This window comes from Echinops telfairi, unplaced genomic scaffold (genome assembly GCF_000313985.2).
Source record: "Echinops telfairi isolate 266 unplaced genomic scaffold, ASM31398v2 ScPeMD7_21;HRSCAF=78, whole genome shotgun sequence".
Classification (NCBI taxonomy): Eukaryota; Metazoa; Chordata; class Mammalia; order Afrosoricida; family Tenrecidae; genus Echinops; species Echinops telfairi.
Genome location: NW_022103918.1, coordinates 7,946,685 through 7,965,236, shown reverse-complemented (window position 1 = coordinate 7,965,236; position 18,552 = coordinate 7,946,685). Strand labels below are relative to the sequence as shown.

Genomic DNA, 18,552 nt, shown 5'->3' with positions numbered 1-18,552 from the left:
TGTCCCTCTCCCTGACCTGCAGCTTCAGTGCTGTCCTCTGAAATAAATTCTTCTGGGGGAAGGGCAAGTGTCCATGTAGTTGGGATTGGGGCTGGCCCCGCAAGGAACTAATTCCTGCCACTGTGGATCTTCGTCTTTTTACTGAGAGCCTCCCATATTGTAGGCACTGTGCTCAGTGTCGGGAACCCGGGGGAATATGTGAACAGTGAATTATTCAGCCCTACTCAATTCCATTGAACTGTCTTCAAGTCTACATTGTCACAGCTTTTATCAATCATTTCAATGCTCCTACTTTCTCTTTCTACCTTTCACTTTTAGCAGGTGACCTAATTGAGAATCCAATATATGTGACTCTCTTTGCTGCCCCCAATTTGTAGATTCTGACTGACTCTTACTTCTTTTTGTTCCAATTCTAAGGACTGTTCTGAAACCACATGTTTAAGAAACCTTCCTGTTGACCCACGTTCATGTTATATGTTTCTTCTTTAATACCAGGCCTTTCCCTTATTATCTAATCAAATTATAAGATGTTTTTGGCTTATGTGAATGTTCTTTTGTTAGGTGATTCTGCACCCAGAGTTCTTATCCTCCACCAGCCCGTTATTACCCATGGATTATGAAGAGTTTGTCAGAGGCTGTCATCTTGGGGTATTTCCATCATACTATGAACCCTGGGGCTATACTCCAGGTATGTAACATGCATATATTAAGATTTCTATTTTGAAACTTGCCTTTAAAATAATTTGGGGTAAATCTATCTCAGGTTTCAATTTTATACTTCTTAGGTCCTGATCTAAGAATAAGAACAAAGTTATATAACTATACAGGGCTCTGGTTGAACATATATTAATGAGTAGGAGTCATTATCTCATTGTATTCTAAATAAAAAGAACACTATCTAGTTCTTTCTACTGGTATCTTATATTCAAGAAATTGACTACAAATAGGGTTCATATGAGAAAAATTACTAACAATATTTCATTTTAAAACTTATTTCATAAGAATACTTTTAAAGAAAAATTAACTGTGATATTTAAGTTTTAATAGTTAATATATACACATAAAGAACCACTTACTATAAAAAGATTTATAGTGAAAAGTTTTCTTTACTTCCTTATTCCTCAACAAAAAAAGTTAATGCAGTTTGTAGGTATTTTCCATTTACGTTGTTCCATCAAGAAGCTCTCCTCCTCTCTTTTTCTATTTTAAGAGTTTTATTGACATATATTTCACATAAAACATAATTTAACTGTATTAGGAGATAATTTGCAACCATCACAATGAATATCAGAACATTTTCTTCATTCTTATATCATTTAGTAGCTCCTCACTCCCCCCGCCCAACCTCCCCTGCTACAGCTGGATGAAACCATTAATCCAGTTACTGCCTCTATAGATTTATCCTTCTTGGATTTCATATTTTAAAAAACATAACAACAATAACAACAATCTAACAACAATAACAGAAGAAAACCTCAATTGAAAAGAAAGAATAAAATAGTAAGTGCTAGAAGAAATTTAAAATAGGGTCAAAAAGGAGAACAAATGACAAAGTGTTAAATTTTAACCTAATGACATTTGCACTAATCCATTTCTAATACACTCTGTCTGATAGCAAGACTATTCACATCCCTGGTCAATGGTCAGAGGGAATTCACTGGAGGCTTAATCCACATGTTATCTTAAAGTGTTGAGTAGTTTTTGAGATGCATAAAACACTCAGCTCATTCATGAACTTAAAACTTTATTTTTGGTCCTCTTTTCTATTATTTCTGATGAACAACACAATGGATTATCAGAAGTCTAAGGGGAAGGAGAGCACACATCCAAATGCATGAGTGACTAGGGCACATGGAAAGGGAATGTATGTTGGGTAAGGAAATACCGCACAACTAAAAGCAGACTTTCCAGCAAAAATGTTAGTTTATAGGACAAAGTTAAATCTAATAGTAAAAAATGATAGGGGAGGTACATCTAGGAAGTAAAGGCTCAAGATATTTTAAAAGATGAGCTGAAGAGACGCTTAAGGCTGAAACACCCTAATGTGAGAAGAGGCAGACAACTACTGTCCCAAAATGACAGATGTGGAAGTCATTGGAATTTGAGCCAAATGTTTTGCTTTGAGGGTTCCCAATAAATGGCAACTCAAGATGGCCATGTTTTGCTATCCTCATATTCTCTTCGCCTTTTTATGACATGCCCACCAGGCATAGTTCCGCCTTTGTGAAGGAGCGTTATTGAAAGATTTGCCTTATCTCCAATGCTCATTGCTTGTGAAAACAGTGTCTAGTCACCTAAGTAGTTAATCTGTACAAATCAACACTCTATGCATTTTTGTCTTAAAACTGTCATATATGTACGCTTTCCTTTTCTCAACAGTATTTTACATTCTATACCTTTGGATAAATTAATAACCATATCAATGTAGCTACTATATGGCCCATGGGATGATTTACAATGTTCCAGATAAAATAATAATTACATCTCTAAGGCGAACTAGAGACATATATAAGTCATAGATGTATGAATGGATTTTAAGCTTGCACTTAATCATAGCACAAATCTAAGAATATTTAGTTCTTGTGACCTGGCCTACTGAATACCTGCCTTTATGAAGAGATCACTGGGTGCTATAGCAAAGTGTGGTGGAGAAAGCAGATGGTGCCTGACTATCAGAAAGCGTCGTGTCTGGGTCATCAAGGCTTATCTTCAAATAAGCAGTCATCTAAGTGAGGTGTCTGCTAAGTCCACACACAAGAAGCACACGGGCCTATGTAATCCAAGATTGTAAGTAATAAAATATAAACTTGGAGTTGTATTAGAGCCTAAAATGTGAGCACCCAGTTTGCAGGAGCCTATGGATGACAATGAAAGCGCAAAATCCATTTTCAGGGGCTCGTTTGCAAGGGACTCACCCGCTGGTGACACCCCTGAGGCAATGGACCAGGGATGGGGAGGGCCTATTATCAGATGGAGTGCATTGTAGGGTGGATCACTGTCCTTGTAGTTAGATTAAAATGTGATACCTTGTCATTTGATCTCCCTTTTGATTCAATATTTACTTGTTCCAGGTTTTAATATTTTGTGCTTTCTTTTCAATTGAGACTTTTCTGGGTTTTTTTCTGTCTTTGCTGTTGGGTTATTTGTTTGCTTTTGCTTGAACTTTGTATGTTTTTCTTTATATGAAATCCAGGATAGGAAAATCTACAGAGACAGCATCTGGATTTACAGTTTCCTAGGGGCATGGTGGAGAAGGGAGACTTTGCAACAAAGGAGTACAAGAAAGAAGAAATATCCTAAATTGATTGGTTGATGATTACACCATTATTTTGAATATGATCGAACTACGTAAATTTATGATATGTGAATTATATGTCCATAGAATTATTTAAAATGCTATTTTAAAAAAATATAAGCAGAAGAGAAAAGAAGTTTGAAGAATGCACACATTCCTCACAAATCAACATGGTTAGGTTCAAAAGACCAGCTAGTTATGAAGAAGAAATTGATGTTATACAAAAATGGAGGATGACCACATCAGGTCACAAAATAAGAAGACTGAATATACCATTACACAACTGCCAAATTACATTACTATCTAACTGGCAAAACATTCAGTGGGGTTGACACACAACCTTAACCATGATAGCCATTACTCTTGCCTTGTACCTCAGCATTGGTCACTGATGTGCAAAATAGTCAGGTAGTAGCTTTTTAAAAAATTGTCATAAATTCAAAATGTCAGTTAATAAGATGGCCAATAAGTGAGCAGTAGGTGTAATCCATAGTGAATGAGTAGTTCTCCACTTAAAATTAACTAACTTGAGTTGGTCATTCTGTACTTAACCTTACATTGTTAGAGAAATAACAACACCTCTGATAGGATGTTTGGTTTTACCATATTAGATAGCTAATTTTTTCAAATAATCCTAGATATGACTCATCTCAGAAAGTGTTCATTTAAACCTGTGTTTTGCATTCTTAGAAAATCTGTTGAATATAAACAATTATTTTATGACATTAATGTATTTTTACTGTACTTACATGAGGACTGTACTAGATATTTACTATATAGTGTGTTAATGAGTATTTAATAAGGAAATAAGCATTTGTATACTTTCATGAAATCACCAATGAACTTGTATATGCATATTTGTACAAGATCGCCAGCCTCCCTGGGGGGGGTTCCAGAGTTTTTATCAGATTCTAAAAGGGCTGATAGTCCTTATCCATATTCCCTACCCTACTCCAAAAAGATTACTGTGTGCAGGCTATTGAACTAAGCCAAGATGAAATACTTGCAGAGAAGCAGGTAAGGCTATGGTCTAAGAGGCATGACTGTATGGATGATGGAAATGTTTTTATTCTTTAAATTCATTCCCATTAATAATCAAGAGTGATTTTCTAATAAAATATAAATTCTGCATGGTAATGCAGATATTCTTGAGAAGAATATCTTTTTGAAAGCATATATTTTGTGGAAAATAGGTTTCAAGTATCTTGGAGGGACATGTGGAAGGGAGAAATCAATAGTCTCCTATTTCACCTATTTCAAAAGCATTACCCAAATACCAAGGGACACAGGCTATGAATGATCCAAAAAGTCAAACCCGATGATGTAACTTTGCTGTTATGGGCAAGAGCTCTGGTGTTGTATGTAGCTTCAAATCCCAACTCGACTACTTCCCTGGCTCTGTGAGGTTGGGCAAGTTATTTAAATTCTCTGTGCCTTTATTTCTTCACTTGTAAAATAGGGATAGTGATTCCCTCATTCCAAATGGTTGTTCAGTAGATTAAATGAATTAATATCTATGAAGAGCTTAGGGCAGCATCTAGCACCAAGTTAACACCAATATTAGGGGGTGGACTAGGGCTGTTTTCACTAGAAGCCCTGGTTATGGTCTGGGCTGCTACCTAAAAGATCCCTAGTTCAAGACCACTAGCCACTTTGTGGGAGAAAGACAAGGCTTTTTTAATGCCATCAAGTGTTACAGTCTCAGAAACCCCCGCAGGCTGTTTTACCCTGTCCTGTAGGGTCACTACGAGTCAGAATTGACAGAATGGCAGCGAGAGGGCTATTTTTACCTTTTCAAGAGATGAAGAAGCTGATCTGAAGCCCCGCCTTGGTCTCTCTCTCTCTCTCTCTCACTCTCTCTCACTCTCTCTCTCTCTCTCTCAGCTGAATGCACCGTGATGGGCATCCCCAGCGTGACAACCAACCTTTCCGGCTTTGGCTGCTTCATGCAGGAGCACGTGGCTGATCCCACTGCCTACGGTGAGCTTTTCAGCCGGACTTCAATCCCGGGGAAGTGAGGTTGAAGAAAACTAAACCGTCTTTCTCACCCGAGGAGTACTGAGGTTTAGCCAAAGAAACTTGCCTGATAGTTAAATTAGTGTTTATATTTTTTTTGTTTGGTGAAAGAACCCTAATGGTATATGTGGCTTATGCATCGACGAACTCATCGGCTGCTGCTCCCCGGAGATGAACAGTCCGGATGCTCAAAGGGCAGGTCTACTCCGCTTGGTAGGATGATTGTTATGAATCTGAGTCAGAAGGCAGGAAACTGTGTGATACTATGTAAACTTAAAGATGTAGCTGAAAACTAGAAACAGAGCGCCAAGTTTGGGCAATGCTTTGTCTTACTCCCCTTCCCCATTTTTTTTTTTCTCAGCATGAGTTTGGCCCTCTCGTAGGTGTTGTTACCATTAAAGAGCCGGCATAACCATAGAGCTATGGGTCCATGGAGTCCACTTCCACTCTAGCCAACCCGTGTGCTTGAGTGGAACTGCGTGCCACAGTGTTTTCAGAGGCCGGGTTTTTGAAAATAGATTGCCAAACGTGTTTATCCCCAAGCGACTCAGTGTGGATTTGAACTGCCAACGTCCAGTCAGTGTGCTCTTTGCACCACCCAGGGACCAGCCAGGGTGTCAGAGTTCCTATATTGCTCAGTGGTATTGTTCTGCACATTCACAGAAATCACTTAAAGTGTCTAAGATGGCAGGGGTCTGCACCTATCAGCATCTACGTCTTTGTTGCCTCACAGCAAGGTTAGATAGAATCGGATGGAGTCTCTACCTATCAGCATTGCCAATTCCCTTGAATCTTATTTAGTTGCACCATCAAGAGTCCTCTCTCTTCAGGCCAAGGCCATGTTTCTCAGCTATGACTGCACAATGGAAAGACGGTGGAACTTAAAAAACAAAACAAAAATCCCTGGAGCTCCTGTCCTGATTCTGGCTAAGGCCAATGCCGCCAGGAATCACTGATCCAAGAGCCCTCACCTTTGGCAAACCTCCTTTGTGAACTATATGTCCTTGATAGTTGGTTGTAAGTCATTAGAAAAAAAATCGAGAGGACATAAAACCCCAGAAGGACACAGCAGAGGAGATATGAAGAGTGAGAGTGGAAGACGCATGTGGTCTAAGTTCAGCTCAAGGAAATACTGATGAATATGATAGAAAATGGTTCAGCATGACTTTCACCTGTCCTTGACTTTCATGCCTTTCAGGTATTTACATTGTTGACAGGCGCTTCCGCTCACCAGACGATTCTTGCAACCAGCTGACTCAGTTTCTCTATGGATTCTGCAAACAATCACGCCGTCAAAGAATTATCCAGAGAAACAGAACGGAGAGGCTCTCGGATCTTCTGGACTGGAGATATTTAGGCAGAGTAAGCAAGTGTGTTATGATCCCGTAGGATCCCTTTCCAAATTCTACTGGGATGTAGTGTTGATTCTAGTTATAATCTGTAAGTCAACTCAATATCAAAAAATATTAAAATCTCAGTAATGTTTTCCTGTACCCTTGAACTTAATATGAGCTTGCGAAATCCTAAATCTGTATCTCCAGATTTTAAGTCTATCAAGATCTAGTCCTAACCACATTAGTTAATTTGATATCATTGCTTAACGTGAGGTATTGCAGGCATGCATAAATGTTTCATGAAAAAGAGAAATGTCAAGGGAAAAGGTCCTATTTGAGTCATTCTACAGAGTGTGGGATCATATTGATCTATTAGCTTTGGGGATGAGAGTGAAACTCTATTGAAAATTAGAGGAATAGTAAATACCTCCTTAAAATGGTATGTGATGTTTATAAACACCCAGATCTTAGCACTGAATGATTTAATATAAATAATGGGCTTTGCCTTCACATATCTACTTACATACTGTTACACTCTCCTGACTAAATGCTGAATGTGGCCAGTTATTGAGATCTATAAGCACCAGTGCCAGTGCTCGTTACAACACTAGATGATTAATTTTATAATCTCCATTTGATAAAGAAAGCAGAAAGAGAAAACCTTTAGACGTTATGATTCCTAGCTCAGTCACACACGGGATAAAAATCACTTTGTTTGACATGCAAGCCCAATCGTGTCCCATGTCACACTGCTTCTTTGGAGAATGAAATGAGCATTTTCAGTTACTTTAGTGCTCAATGAAGAGGATCCTTAGTGGTGTAGTTGGTTATGTGTTCAGCTGCTAACCACAAGATCGGCAGTTCAAAACCACCAAGAGAGAAAGATGAAGCTTTCTACTCCCTAAAGAGTTATAGTTTCAAAAACCTACAGGACAATGCTCCTCTGTGGACCCCTGTAGGACCCCCCCGAGTCAGAATAACTCCATGGTAGTGACTTTGGCTCGGGTTTGGGTTTAGTGCTCCAAGCAGAACCGTGCATGGCAAGCGTGACTCCGCTTCCCTCCACCCCTCACCTTCTGTGATATTCCTTTGCTTATGAATTTAAAACTGTACATTGTAATTTGCTCTGTTTCTCAAATTGAAGGGTAGGTCCTGTTACCACTTTAAAATGCGAATTGCATAGGTAGGAGAAGAGGCTCGTGTGACTGGCTGTTGTTTCTTAAACTTGCTTTCGGGTTTCTGTCGTAGTATTACCAGCATGCCAGACGGCTGACGCTGAGCAGAGCTTTCCCAGACGTGTTTCATGTGGAGCCCACGTCCCCTCCATCGGTAACTGTTCCATGCAGGCCGCTTCGAACCTAGACTTCTCATCGGTGCTCATTCCAGTGTCTTCTCATGTTGGAGTGGCTCAAAAGACAAACTGCTATACTTCTTCAAAGATGTTCCAAAGCAGAGAGGGGGTACTGATAGCCCCATGGGTGGGATAAATTCATAGTCATCTACCTGAGGTCTGACTATCTGGGTAAAACGCTCCTTCTATTACTGCTTGAAACGGTTCAATTAGACATGCATATTTATGGGTTGTTAAAAAATAAACTGGACTACCTTGTCAGGAGCTGAATTTGCTATCAAAGGAAATGTTTACATTTGGAGACCATTTGATAAGAATAATATCCATTGAATTCAAGCTCTACAGGGGCAATTGAAGAACAGAGGTATTTTTGCCCTGTTTTGTAGTGCTCACTGGAGGCAGAGGTATCAAAAGGATCGAGTAGATATTTATATTTACAAGATTAACATACACCACCTTGTCATCTAATTCACTCAGATGGGTATAAGACAGGAAAGAACTGGAAGCAGGGTAACTAGCATCAGGCATTTCTCTTCTGGGGGAAGAATCCTTGAAGCATGCTACACAGCCCTCTAGAATGATCTGTTCTTCGCCTCCCCTCCCCCTATTCAGCAGGTGACAGCTCAGGTTTAGGACTATGAGACTGAGACTATACGGTATGGGATCTGCCTGAGATTAGAAGTTCCATATCCCACAGGAGCCATAATGTCTCATAAACAAATCTCATAAATAAATAAATAATATCTCATAAATAAATCTCCACAGAGAAGTGTTCATGTTCCCCACATGGACAATGCCCAGGACAAGTGTCCCTGCATTCAGGACACCCCAAAGTTAGGATCTTCTCCATGTACTTAGAGATAGAGTTCAGATAGAATGATCTATCAGGGTCACTTTATCATAAATAACTTTCCCTAATAACACAACCAATTCCCACCTATATTGGGTTTCAAGGAGAACCAACCTAGAAAGCTAACCCAGGGTCAAATTTTTGCACAGAGAATAAAAAAGAAGTATTAAGAAAATGTCTTAATATTTTACCTAGATAGTCCAGCTCCCACTTTTCCGATTCTAGCAGTCAGAGAGTTTATTGCTTAGAGAGGTTCGCTCTACTAGAGAATAATTCCATTCTATTTATCAATTTACTACATAATCTACTGATATGTATTGAGTGCCTACACTGAGCCAGAGCCAAGATGCAAGACTCATTACTTTTGGTTCCACTTCCAGGGGAAAGTAGCTGAAACTTGAAGTGACTGTGTATGCATAATATTATAATAATGTATAAAAACTATTTAAATACAGAGTGGAGACTGTCATGACACCTTTATATATATGTTTCTTGCTGCAAACATGCATGCTTAGAGGGCAGTAAATACATTATTGTAATCTTTATGGTCTAAGTAGGATTAGAGTACCTGCCACATAGTACTCCGTAAGTCCTTACTAGATGGATTATCTCAATGAATCCTAATTAGATGTGCATTGTGATGAATTGTAGTGATAGTGATTTTGGTTAATTGGATTAACTGAAATAGGAGCAACTTAACTCAATAATTCAGCCAACTCAATAGCTTAGCTTCCATGATTCTAGTAATATCTGTTTATGGCATGTCCAGGTTCCCATGTCCTGAAAGTTTGTCGAGCAAATGCAAAGGATGCTTCTACCAGTAATGCACCTTGAGGTGACAGGCTCTGATGTCATCACAGTGCTGAGCCAAATCTTGGCTCTAGACAGATAATAGGATCATATTACTCAATTACACTTGAGAATGAGAATAACACTGCTTTTCAAAATGATAGGGAAAAGAAATAGCTCCTTACAACAGGAAGTGCTCTCTGACCTTGTGTTATTTATTTCACATCTCTAAATTTTCAGTTATTTTTTTTAAATGGGAAGAATAGATTTACCATATCATCATTTCAAAGATTAAATAACATGACATTTATGTAGCACCTGGCACAAAATAGTACTTGATAAAGGATCCTGTGTATTTACTTCATCACTCCTGAGCTTGCAGGTAACAGAATCAAAATAAAACAAAGCTAATAGTACGTGAACATACCACAAAAGTAATCCGGTTCCATCTTTTATTAAATGAGCACAAACACTATTGAAATCCAGCAAATCTTTCTAACATCGATGCCTTGTTTGTGTCTCTGACAGACAGAAGGATTTAAATACCCGAGGCCTTCCTCAGTACCACCTTCCCCTTCCTGGTCTCAAGCCTCCAGTCCTCAGAGCAGTGACGTGGAAGATAATGAGGATGAGCGATACGATGAGGAAGAGGAGGCTGCCAGGGACCGATTAAATATCAAGTCGCCATTTTCCCTGGGTCATATCCCTCATAGCAAGAAAAAGCTCCACGGTGAATCTAAGAACTGAATTCCTCATGTGAGGCACAGAGCCACGCGCCAGTACCGACGCGACATTTTTCTGTGAACGAACAGAGCTAATTTTAAAATAACATAAGAGTGATCATTTCAAGGGATAAAAATGCCATAATTTTAATCTTCCTCTAAGAAATGTATTCAATGGAATTTATTCTCTGCTTAAAAAGTGAAGGAGATTAAATGAACAGCATTTTGGCGATTCCCAAAATGAAATCCTAGTTATTTCCCCCAGGAAACCTCGACATGGGAAAGAGTCATAAATTAGAGGATATTTTCTAAGTAGTTGTTTGGAGCAATGCGATTCATTCTTCTCCTTGTGCTTATGTTGCTCGTCACGGTGACCCTTTGCTCTGTAAGGGAGACAGCTTCTGTGCCCGAACCAGGAAGTCTCCCATGTCCCCACAAAAGGGTCCCCTCTTACCATCAATGTCAACTTCCTCTATTTTGAAATAAAAGGTGGGCAGTTCAAACCTTCCCAGAGGTTCTGAGGGACAAGGCCCAGGTGAGCGGCTTCAGGAAAGATTGGATCCAAGAAAACTCTCTGAGGCCGGTCCGACCTGCGAACTTACACCACCACCAACATGGGTCTTTTCAGGAGCATCTTTGTTGTTGTTAGGTGCCATCGAGGCCGTTCCCACCCGTTGTGACCCGTGCACGACAGAACGAAAGGTTGCCTGGTCCCGCGCCTCCTCACAACTGTTCCTGTGCTTCAGCCCCTGGTTGCCGCCGCAGGGCCACCCATCGCATTGGGTGTCTTCCTCTCCTTCGCTGCCCTCCCTTTGCCACACTAATGTCCTCCCTTCTCCAGGGATCGGTCTCTCCTCCTCCTAAGGAGGTCTGCTCAACCTCGGCTAAGGGGCACTCTGACCGGACTTCTCTACCCTGAAGTGCCTTGGTAGAAAGGCCTGGCGGTCTGTTTTCAAAAGGCTGCAGTCTACTCGGCACTTGACGTGAGTCAAAGTTGATTTGACAGCAACAAGTTAGGTCTTGCCATGAATATTTTCCACAAGAATCAGAACCCTTCATTTTCTATCTCGTTTTTCAGAGGATCAAATCCACAAGAAAATGACTCTTTAAATCCAGGTCCTATGGTATATTTAAAACGCAAGTTCAGAAATCTAGAATTCTTGTTAAAATTCATGATAGAAAGATTTCGTCTTTCCTGACTCTAACCATTTTTCTATTGCTTAATATACTGTGTCTATTCTTAAAAGGTTTGAAATTCACAGATGATACATTCATAAATCTGAATTAATAAATGCACCAGTATTTAAAGGTTTCAATTACCGACAATGTATTATGTACTTTAAAAATGACATTAAACTAAGATAACATATGGAAGGCTCTTGACAGTGATTATATGTGGAATGTTCAAGCTTACCTGTGAACCTTGGAAGAAAAAATGAGCAATCTACTTCCGCCTAAAAACAAACCATTGAAAACACTCTGCGGGCCACTTTACTCCAATAAGGTGTCACTATTAATCAGATGGACTTGTTGACAGCTAAGCTTTAGTTTGGTTTGGTCTGGTCTGGTCTGGTCTGCTTTGGTTTGGTAGAAATGAAGCCTTCCACTCTGTACTTGTCCCCCACCCTCACCCCCCAATCTGGACAGCTGCCACCACTTGCCTCCCTCCCTTTGTTTCCGTCTTTTGTCCTTTCCCCGCAGATTGGCAAAGCCTGGTAGGGAGATACCAAGAGCACCTCTACTAGGTGACCTTGACATCTGAGGTAGTTAATTGTGCCAACCTGGCCGATAAACACATGTGGGCTTAATTGAAGGGCAGAGGGATAAATGGCTCGGTGAGCCTCACCTTTCTAGTTCTTGGGTCTCTTGTTTTATGATGGCCGGACCAGGGTGCAGCTGCCCTAGCCAGTTCCCTGCTTCAGCTGGCAAGGCTCACTTCTGCAAGACATCCCCAAGAAGAAGCCACATGGAACTACCCTGATGCAGCCGTGGGTGCTGAAGCAGCCATGTGGAGAACCCTGCCAGCGCTGAGATGCTTACATATTCACTGATTCGGCTTTCCTCCTGCAGTCAGCGTCATTGTGTGTGTTTTGTGAGATGGAGGAGGTCTTTGTGGATTGGTGTTGGACATATGGATTAATGTTGGACTTGTGGCCTTGGGCAGCACTGGGTTGGGATGTTTTCTTGATGTGCACTTAACCTTTATATAAAACTCTCTCTTATACATATGAGTTTCTGTGGAGTTGTTTCTCTAATGTACCCAGACTAACATAACATCTCTCTCTGGAGAGGTAACAAGCTGATTGGAATTGGAAATTTCCTGTCTACCCAACAAGAGGATGTACAGGGCTATCAAACCTGGTATGCATCCCCCTCACCAAGCCCTTGGGCTAGTGGCTTCTGGCTGCAAAATCTGCACTGGTATGAACATTTTCCCATCTACGAAAGCCCCTACTACTATACTGCTTGGTTTGGGTTTCTGAAGCATCCAAAAATCCCTATTGAAAACAGGAGGGTGAGAGAGGACCAGTGACGGAGTTAGTTGTTCTCAGCCTAACCTCCCTGAACCTGGAGCAGGAGGTGACATTCAATACCTAACACAGTGAATTATTCACAGGAGTTGCATATATGGTTTTATGGGAAGAAGTAGAGGTACTAAGATGGAAACCTTAAAAATAATGGATGCCTTCATAAATTGGAAGACAGGAACTCGAGAAGTGGTATGCGTGTCTAGTCAGTGTGTCTTCAGCTGTACCACACTTCTTTCCATGATAAGAGTTATGGTGAACACAACTGGTTTTACATACACAGAGTTTATTGTATGTTCTGGAGTGAATTATGCCCCATAAAGTATGTGTCAGAATCCCAACCCTGTACCTGTGGATGCAATCCCGTGGTGGTTAGGTGCCATTGAGTTGAATCTGACCTCTAGTGACCCTATGGCCAACAGGAGGTAGCGGGGTCTGGTCCGGCACCATCCTCACAATTGTTATGTTTGGGTCCATCATGGCAACCGCGGAAGTCAATGCATCTTATTGAGGGCCTTTCTCTTTTTCCATGCCCCTCTCCTTTTCCATGCATGGTGGCCTTCTCCAGGGACCGGTCTCTTTTGATAGCATGTCCAACGTGCTGGAGATAAACTCTTGCCCTCCTTTGCCTCTCAGGAGTTTTCTGACTGTACTTCTTCAGTTTCTCTTATTCAAGTTCAACTTTCACATATATAACAGGCAGTTAAAAATACCATGGCTTAGGTCAGGCTCACATTTGGCCTCAGCACTTTAAAAAGATCTTGTACAGCAAATTTATGCATCGTTGGGTCCCTAAACTGCTGCTTCCTTGAGCATTGCTTGTAGAAATAAGCAGGGTGACATCCTGGACAGCTTCAGTCTTTTGTCCATTTAGAATGATGTGACCTATCGGGCCAGTTGTGAAGATTAGGATTTTCTTTGAATTAAGTTGTAATCTGCATTGAAAGCTTTAATCCTTCATCTTCATCAGCAAGTGCTTCAAGTCCTCCTCACTTTCAGCAGGCAAGATTGTGCATATCACAGGTAGTTAATAAGCCTTCCTGTGATTATGATGCTGAGTTCTTCTTCAATGAATCCAGATTCTCCGGGCTCAGCATACAAACGGAATAAGTATGGTGAGATGATACAACCCCGACACACACCTTTCCTGATTTTAAACCATGCAGTATTTCCTTCTTCCGTTCACACAACTACCTCTTGATCCATGCAAAGGTTCTGCAGGAGCACAATTAAGTGCTTTGGAATTCCCATTCTTCTCAAGGCTACTCATCGTTTGTTACGATTCAGAGTCGGATGTCTTTACACAGTAAAACACAAGCTTTCTGCCATCCTCCGCTCTCGGGCAAGATCCATCTGATGTTAGCAATGGGATTCTGTATCCTTTTTAAAATCTGGGTAGAATTTCTGGCAGCTCCTTATCAATATGCTTCTGAAACCATTGTTGAATTCTTCCGTAAAATTTTACTGGCATGCGATACCAATTCTATTGTTTTATGTCTTATGCATTGTGTAGGCTCACCTGTCTTTTGAATGAGTACAACTATGAATTGCTTCCAGAGAGTTGGTCAGGTAGTTTGGTGAGGGCTTCCAGTGCTTCATAACTGGTGCTGGTATGGTTGCCAGGTCACCTTGAGAAATACGGCCCACAGTGACCCTATATCCAACAGAGCAAACCACCGCTGGTCCTGCACCATCCGCACAATTGTTCTTCTGACTGAGCCCACTGCTGCAGTCGCTGCCATTCCCTCGAGTCGAGGGCCGCCTCTTTCTCACCGGCTCTCCCCTTCACTAAGTGGGAATGTTCTTCTCCAAGGGCTGGCCTAACCCCTGAGAACACGTCCCAAGCATGGGAGGTGAAGTCTTTGCCTCTATGGGGCACTCGGGCTGTTCTTTTGGGAGTCTGTGGTAGTACTTTCACTACGCTTTGCAGCAACACACTTTACATGTATCAATTCTTCTTTGGTTTTCCTGATACAATGTCCGGCTTTCACATGCAATGAGGCGTTTGAAAACACCACGGCTTGGGTTAGGTGCACTCTAGTCCTCAAAGTAACCTCCGTGCTTTTCAGCATTTTAAGGAGTTCTTGTGTAGCAGATTTACCTAATACATCACGCCATTTGACCTGTCGGCTGTTGCTTCCATGAGCATTGGCTCTGTATCCAAGCCAGATGAACATTCTGACAGCTTTAATATTTCCTCCGTTTATCGTGATGCTGCCTATTGGCCAAATTTGAGGATTTTGGTCTTCCTTACATTGAATTATAATCCATACTGAAAGCTGCAACCTGGATCTTCATCAGCAAGTGCTTCAAGTCCTCTCAGCAAGCAAGATTGTTAACCACAGGTTGTTAATTGGTACTCAATTCAATTGGTATTCATCATCAATTCCTGGGGCGTTTTTTTTGTTGTTTTGTTTTTGGTTAATACCTCCAGTTCAGTTTGGACTTCTTTCTTTAGTACCATTGCTTCTGGAGCATATACCCGCTTGACGTGGTTGAAATGGCTGACTCGTTTCTTTGTTACTGTTTTTGTACAGGAACTCTGTGTATTCCTTCCATCTGCTTTTGACGCTTCCTACACTGCTCAATATTTTGGCCCAGGGAATCTTTTAATATTACAACTGGAAGCTTGAACTTTTTTCTTCAGTTCATTCGGTTCAATGGATGCTGAGCATGTTCTTCCTTTATGCTTGTCTAACGCTAGGTCTTTACACTTCTCATTATCATACTTTACTTTTGTTTTCTCCATGTGTACTTTCAAATTCTGTTTAGCTATTTTACGTCATTGTTTCTTCCGTTTTGCCTTGGCTACTCTACAATTGAAAGCAAGTTTCAGTCCCTTCAAATATTCACTTTGATCTTTTCTTTCTTTCCTGGCTTTTTAATGCCCTTTTGCTTTATGACGTTCTTGATGTCCTCCCGCAGCTCATCGGGTCTCCTGTCATTTGTGTGCATTGCAAGAAATCTGCACCTGAGATGTTCTCAAAAGTCACGTGGGATATACTGGCGTTTTTTATTTGGGCTGTTGTTGATTTGTTTTAATTTTATGTCGTTTCAACCTTAACTTACATGTGAGCAATTGGCAGTCTGTTTTCCAATTTTCCTAGATCCATACTTTGTACATTCTGAGTTCTACTTATTAAGATATGCTTGCCCATATTTCTTCTCATTTTGAGTTACACCCCATCAGGAAATGAAGGTCCTGAAGGCTTTACTCCACCCTTGCCATTATTGCCATCTCAAGTCTGAGAAGGCAGCTCTTCCTGAGCCGTACGTTGAGTGCCTTCTGTGTGAGGAGCTCGCCTTCTGGCACTAGTTCTGCCAGTGGCCTGGGGCTCTTCAGAAGGCCTTCAGAAGCTACTCCCTCAGGAGTGGACAGCCTAGTCTTTCTTGTAATCTGTTCTTGGTCTGGAAGCCCTGCTGTTCACTTTGCGTGACCCTGCTGGTATTGGAAATATCAGTGACAGAGCTTCTCGCGTCACAGCAACACAGAGGCCACCAGAGGACCACAAACTGACAAACAAGGGCTGGTGATTCTGTCCATTCACTCACCATTGGAGAGTCGAAGCAGACTCATAGCAAGCCCAGAGGGCAGAGTAGAGCTGTCCCTGTGCGTTTCCTGGACATAACGCTTTACAGGTGTAGAAAGACCTAGCTGTCTCCCCAGAGTCACTCGTGTTTCAAACTGCTGACCTTGTGGTTAGCAGCCCAATGTGTAACCCCTATGTCACCAGGGCTCCTAGTGATCGCATTGGGAAGAAGATTTTCTTGTGCTATTCCTGAGGCACTATCGCTGTAGGATGTCCTGAACCCGATCACATGGAGTTGGTTAGGAGTCGTATAAACACAGAGACAAATAAGCACAGATGTGGTTAAGGAGATGCCACATGCAGATCACTAAGGAATTGGGGACTCCTGGCTAATATAAGGTGAAATAGACAAAGAAGACCCTTCCTCCATAGCCACCATTTGAATGTAGACTTTGAGCTTGGTGAACTGTGAGAAACTAGTTTTGTTCCTTAACCATGTGTGCTATTTTTGTTCCAGCATCACTGTAGCTGGGTTGTACATGTACTGATTAGAATGTAAACATCTTACAAGTGTTATACTAGTAGCCCTGCAGAGTATGAGGGCCTCTCAGAAGAGGAACTGGACAAATCTATTTAAGAAGGTACAGCCCCTCCCCACCATAGTGTGACCCCACACCCCACCCCCCCAATATTCAGGAAGCATTGCGAGGAGTAAGCAGGGCTGATTCTCATGGTCTGACAGCCAAATAACATTAGAAATAAATGATAACTCAGAATTGACTCGACGGGAGTGAGTTTGAGATAGGAAAGACATTTATAGTCTAACAGCAGAACAGCAGACTGTGTTCTTCCATCCCCTTTCTCCTGAGCGTGAAATAATAGAGTACAGCCAGGATATAAGCGTTTGTGTGTTTATTATAACCAGGTAAAGAAAAGACGCTGGCTGCAAGTTAATTGTATTGCTACCAACCCTTAGGGCAGCTGAGAAACAAAGCTGTGAAAGTGAAGGAAGATTTTGTTTTGGCTGATCAAGCAAGGAGCAAGCCAGCCAGGACTAGAGTCACCACGCAAGCCTTCCCCAAATAGGATTTGTCATTTTATACTTGTGCACAATAAAGGAAATTGAAGTGCTTGTTACGATGTAACAGCTGTCCAAGGAATAATCGTGAATACACAGTTAAAATGCTTGGTGCAGTTGGTCTGGTGGCTTCTTTCTGGCTACTTTGGTTCCTTGACCAAAGTTCTTTTGCTCAGCTGTAGGTTGTAGCTAGACTTTCTTCGCATGTGCAGGGAGCCTGATAATAATCAGATGTGGTCCAAATCGATACTGGCTCGCTGTGGGAGGATACTTTCCCCAGAGGAAAGGACTCAAAAAGAAACAGGTTATGGGGAAGGGAAGTGTACATCCTATCCCTGAAGGGCAGGTTCACTGAGCAAACTTGAGAATTGACAGCAATGTACAAGGCATAGTGGGTTTAGGGGTGCGGTGGGAGACTCAGTATCATGCCAGCCCCCTGCACCTTCCTCTTTCCACCAACAGAATCACAATGGGGGTCGTGGGGGAAGTGAGGGGGCTGCCACCTAGACGCCCAGGGCAGAAAGCCCAGGCTGAGGACCTTACAGTGATGGGAAAGATGGATTTAGGAGCAAAGAGGGAGGAGCACCTGGAACTGTGCTAAAAGTGACTGGAAGTCCCCCTGGAGTGGGAATTTTCTAAAACAGATACATGCACTGTGGCAGAGCTCCACCTATTTTAAAATACAAACTATGCAACATGAATACTTTTGGATATATGGGTTCTTGTCCACTTTGGTTTTTTTTAAAGATAGAAGCAAGCCAAGAGAATGGCAAAGATATTCTAAGGGAAATGTTTTTAAAAAGAAAAATGTTAATTTACATTTTAAAAAATTAAGTTTTATACCAAACAGTGGACAAGGGAATCTATGTGTTTCATCAGATATCAGTGCTCACTGCCATTGAATCAATTCCAACTCATAACAACCCTGTAGGGCTGGGTAGAACAGACCCTGTGGGTTTCCAAGACTGTAAATCTTTTCAGGAGTAGACAGCCTCATCTTTCTCCTGAGAAGCAGCTGCTGATTTTGAACTACTGACTTTAAGGTTAGGAACTGAGAGT

General features: G+C 41.4%; 1 protein-coding gene across 1 annotated transcript in view; it reads left to right on the top strand.

Moving 5' to 3' along the window:
• GYS2 (glycogen synthase 2) overlaps positions 1-11,726 on the top strand; it is a 50,488-nt gene extending 38,762 nt beyond the window's left edge. Inside the window, exons 12-16 of the mRNA XM_030885102.2 lie at positions 560-688; positions 5,180-5,275; positions 6,510-6,673; positions 7,894-7,974; positions 10,164-11,726. Of these exons, the coding sequence (XP_030740962.1) occupies positions 560-688; positions 5,180-5,275; positions 6,510-6,673; positions 7,894-7,974; positions 10,164-10,382 (689 nt within the window). The 3' untranslated portion in view covers positions 10,383-11,726. The remainder of the gene's footprint in view (positions 1-559; positions 689-5,179; positions 5,276-6,509; positions 6,674-7,893; positions 7,975-10,163) is intronic.
• The last annotated feature ends 6,826 nt before the right edge of the window (positions 11,727-18,552 follow it).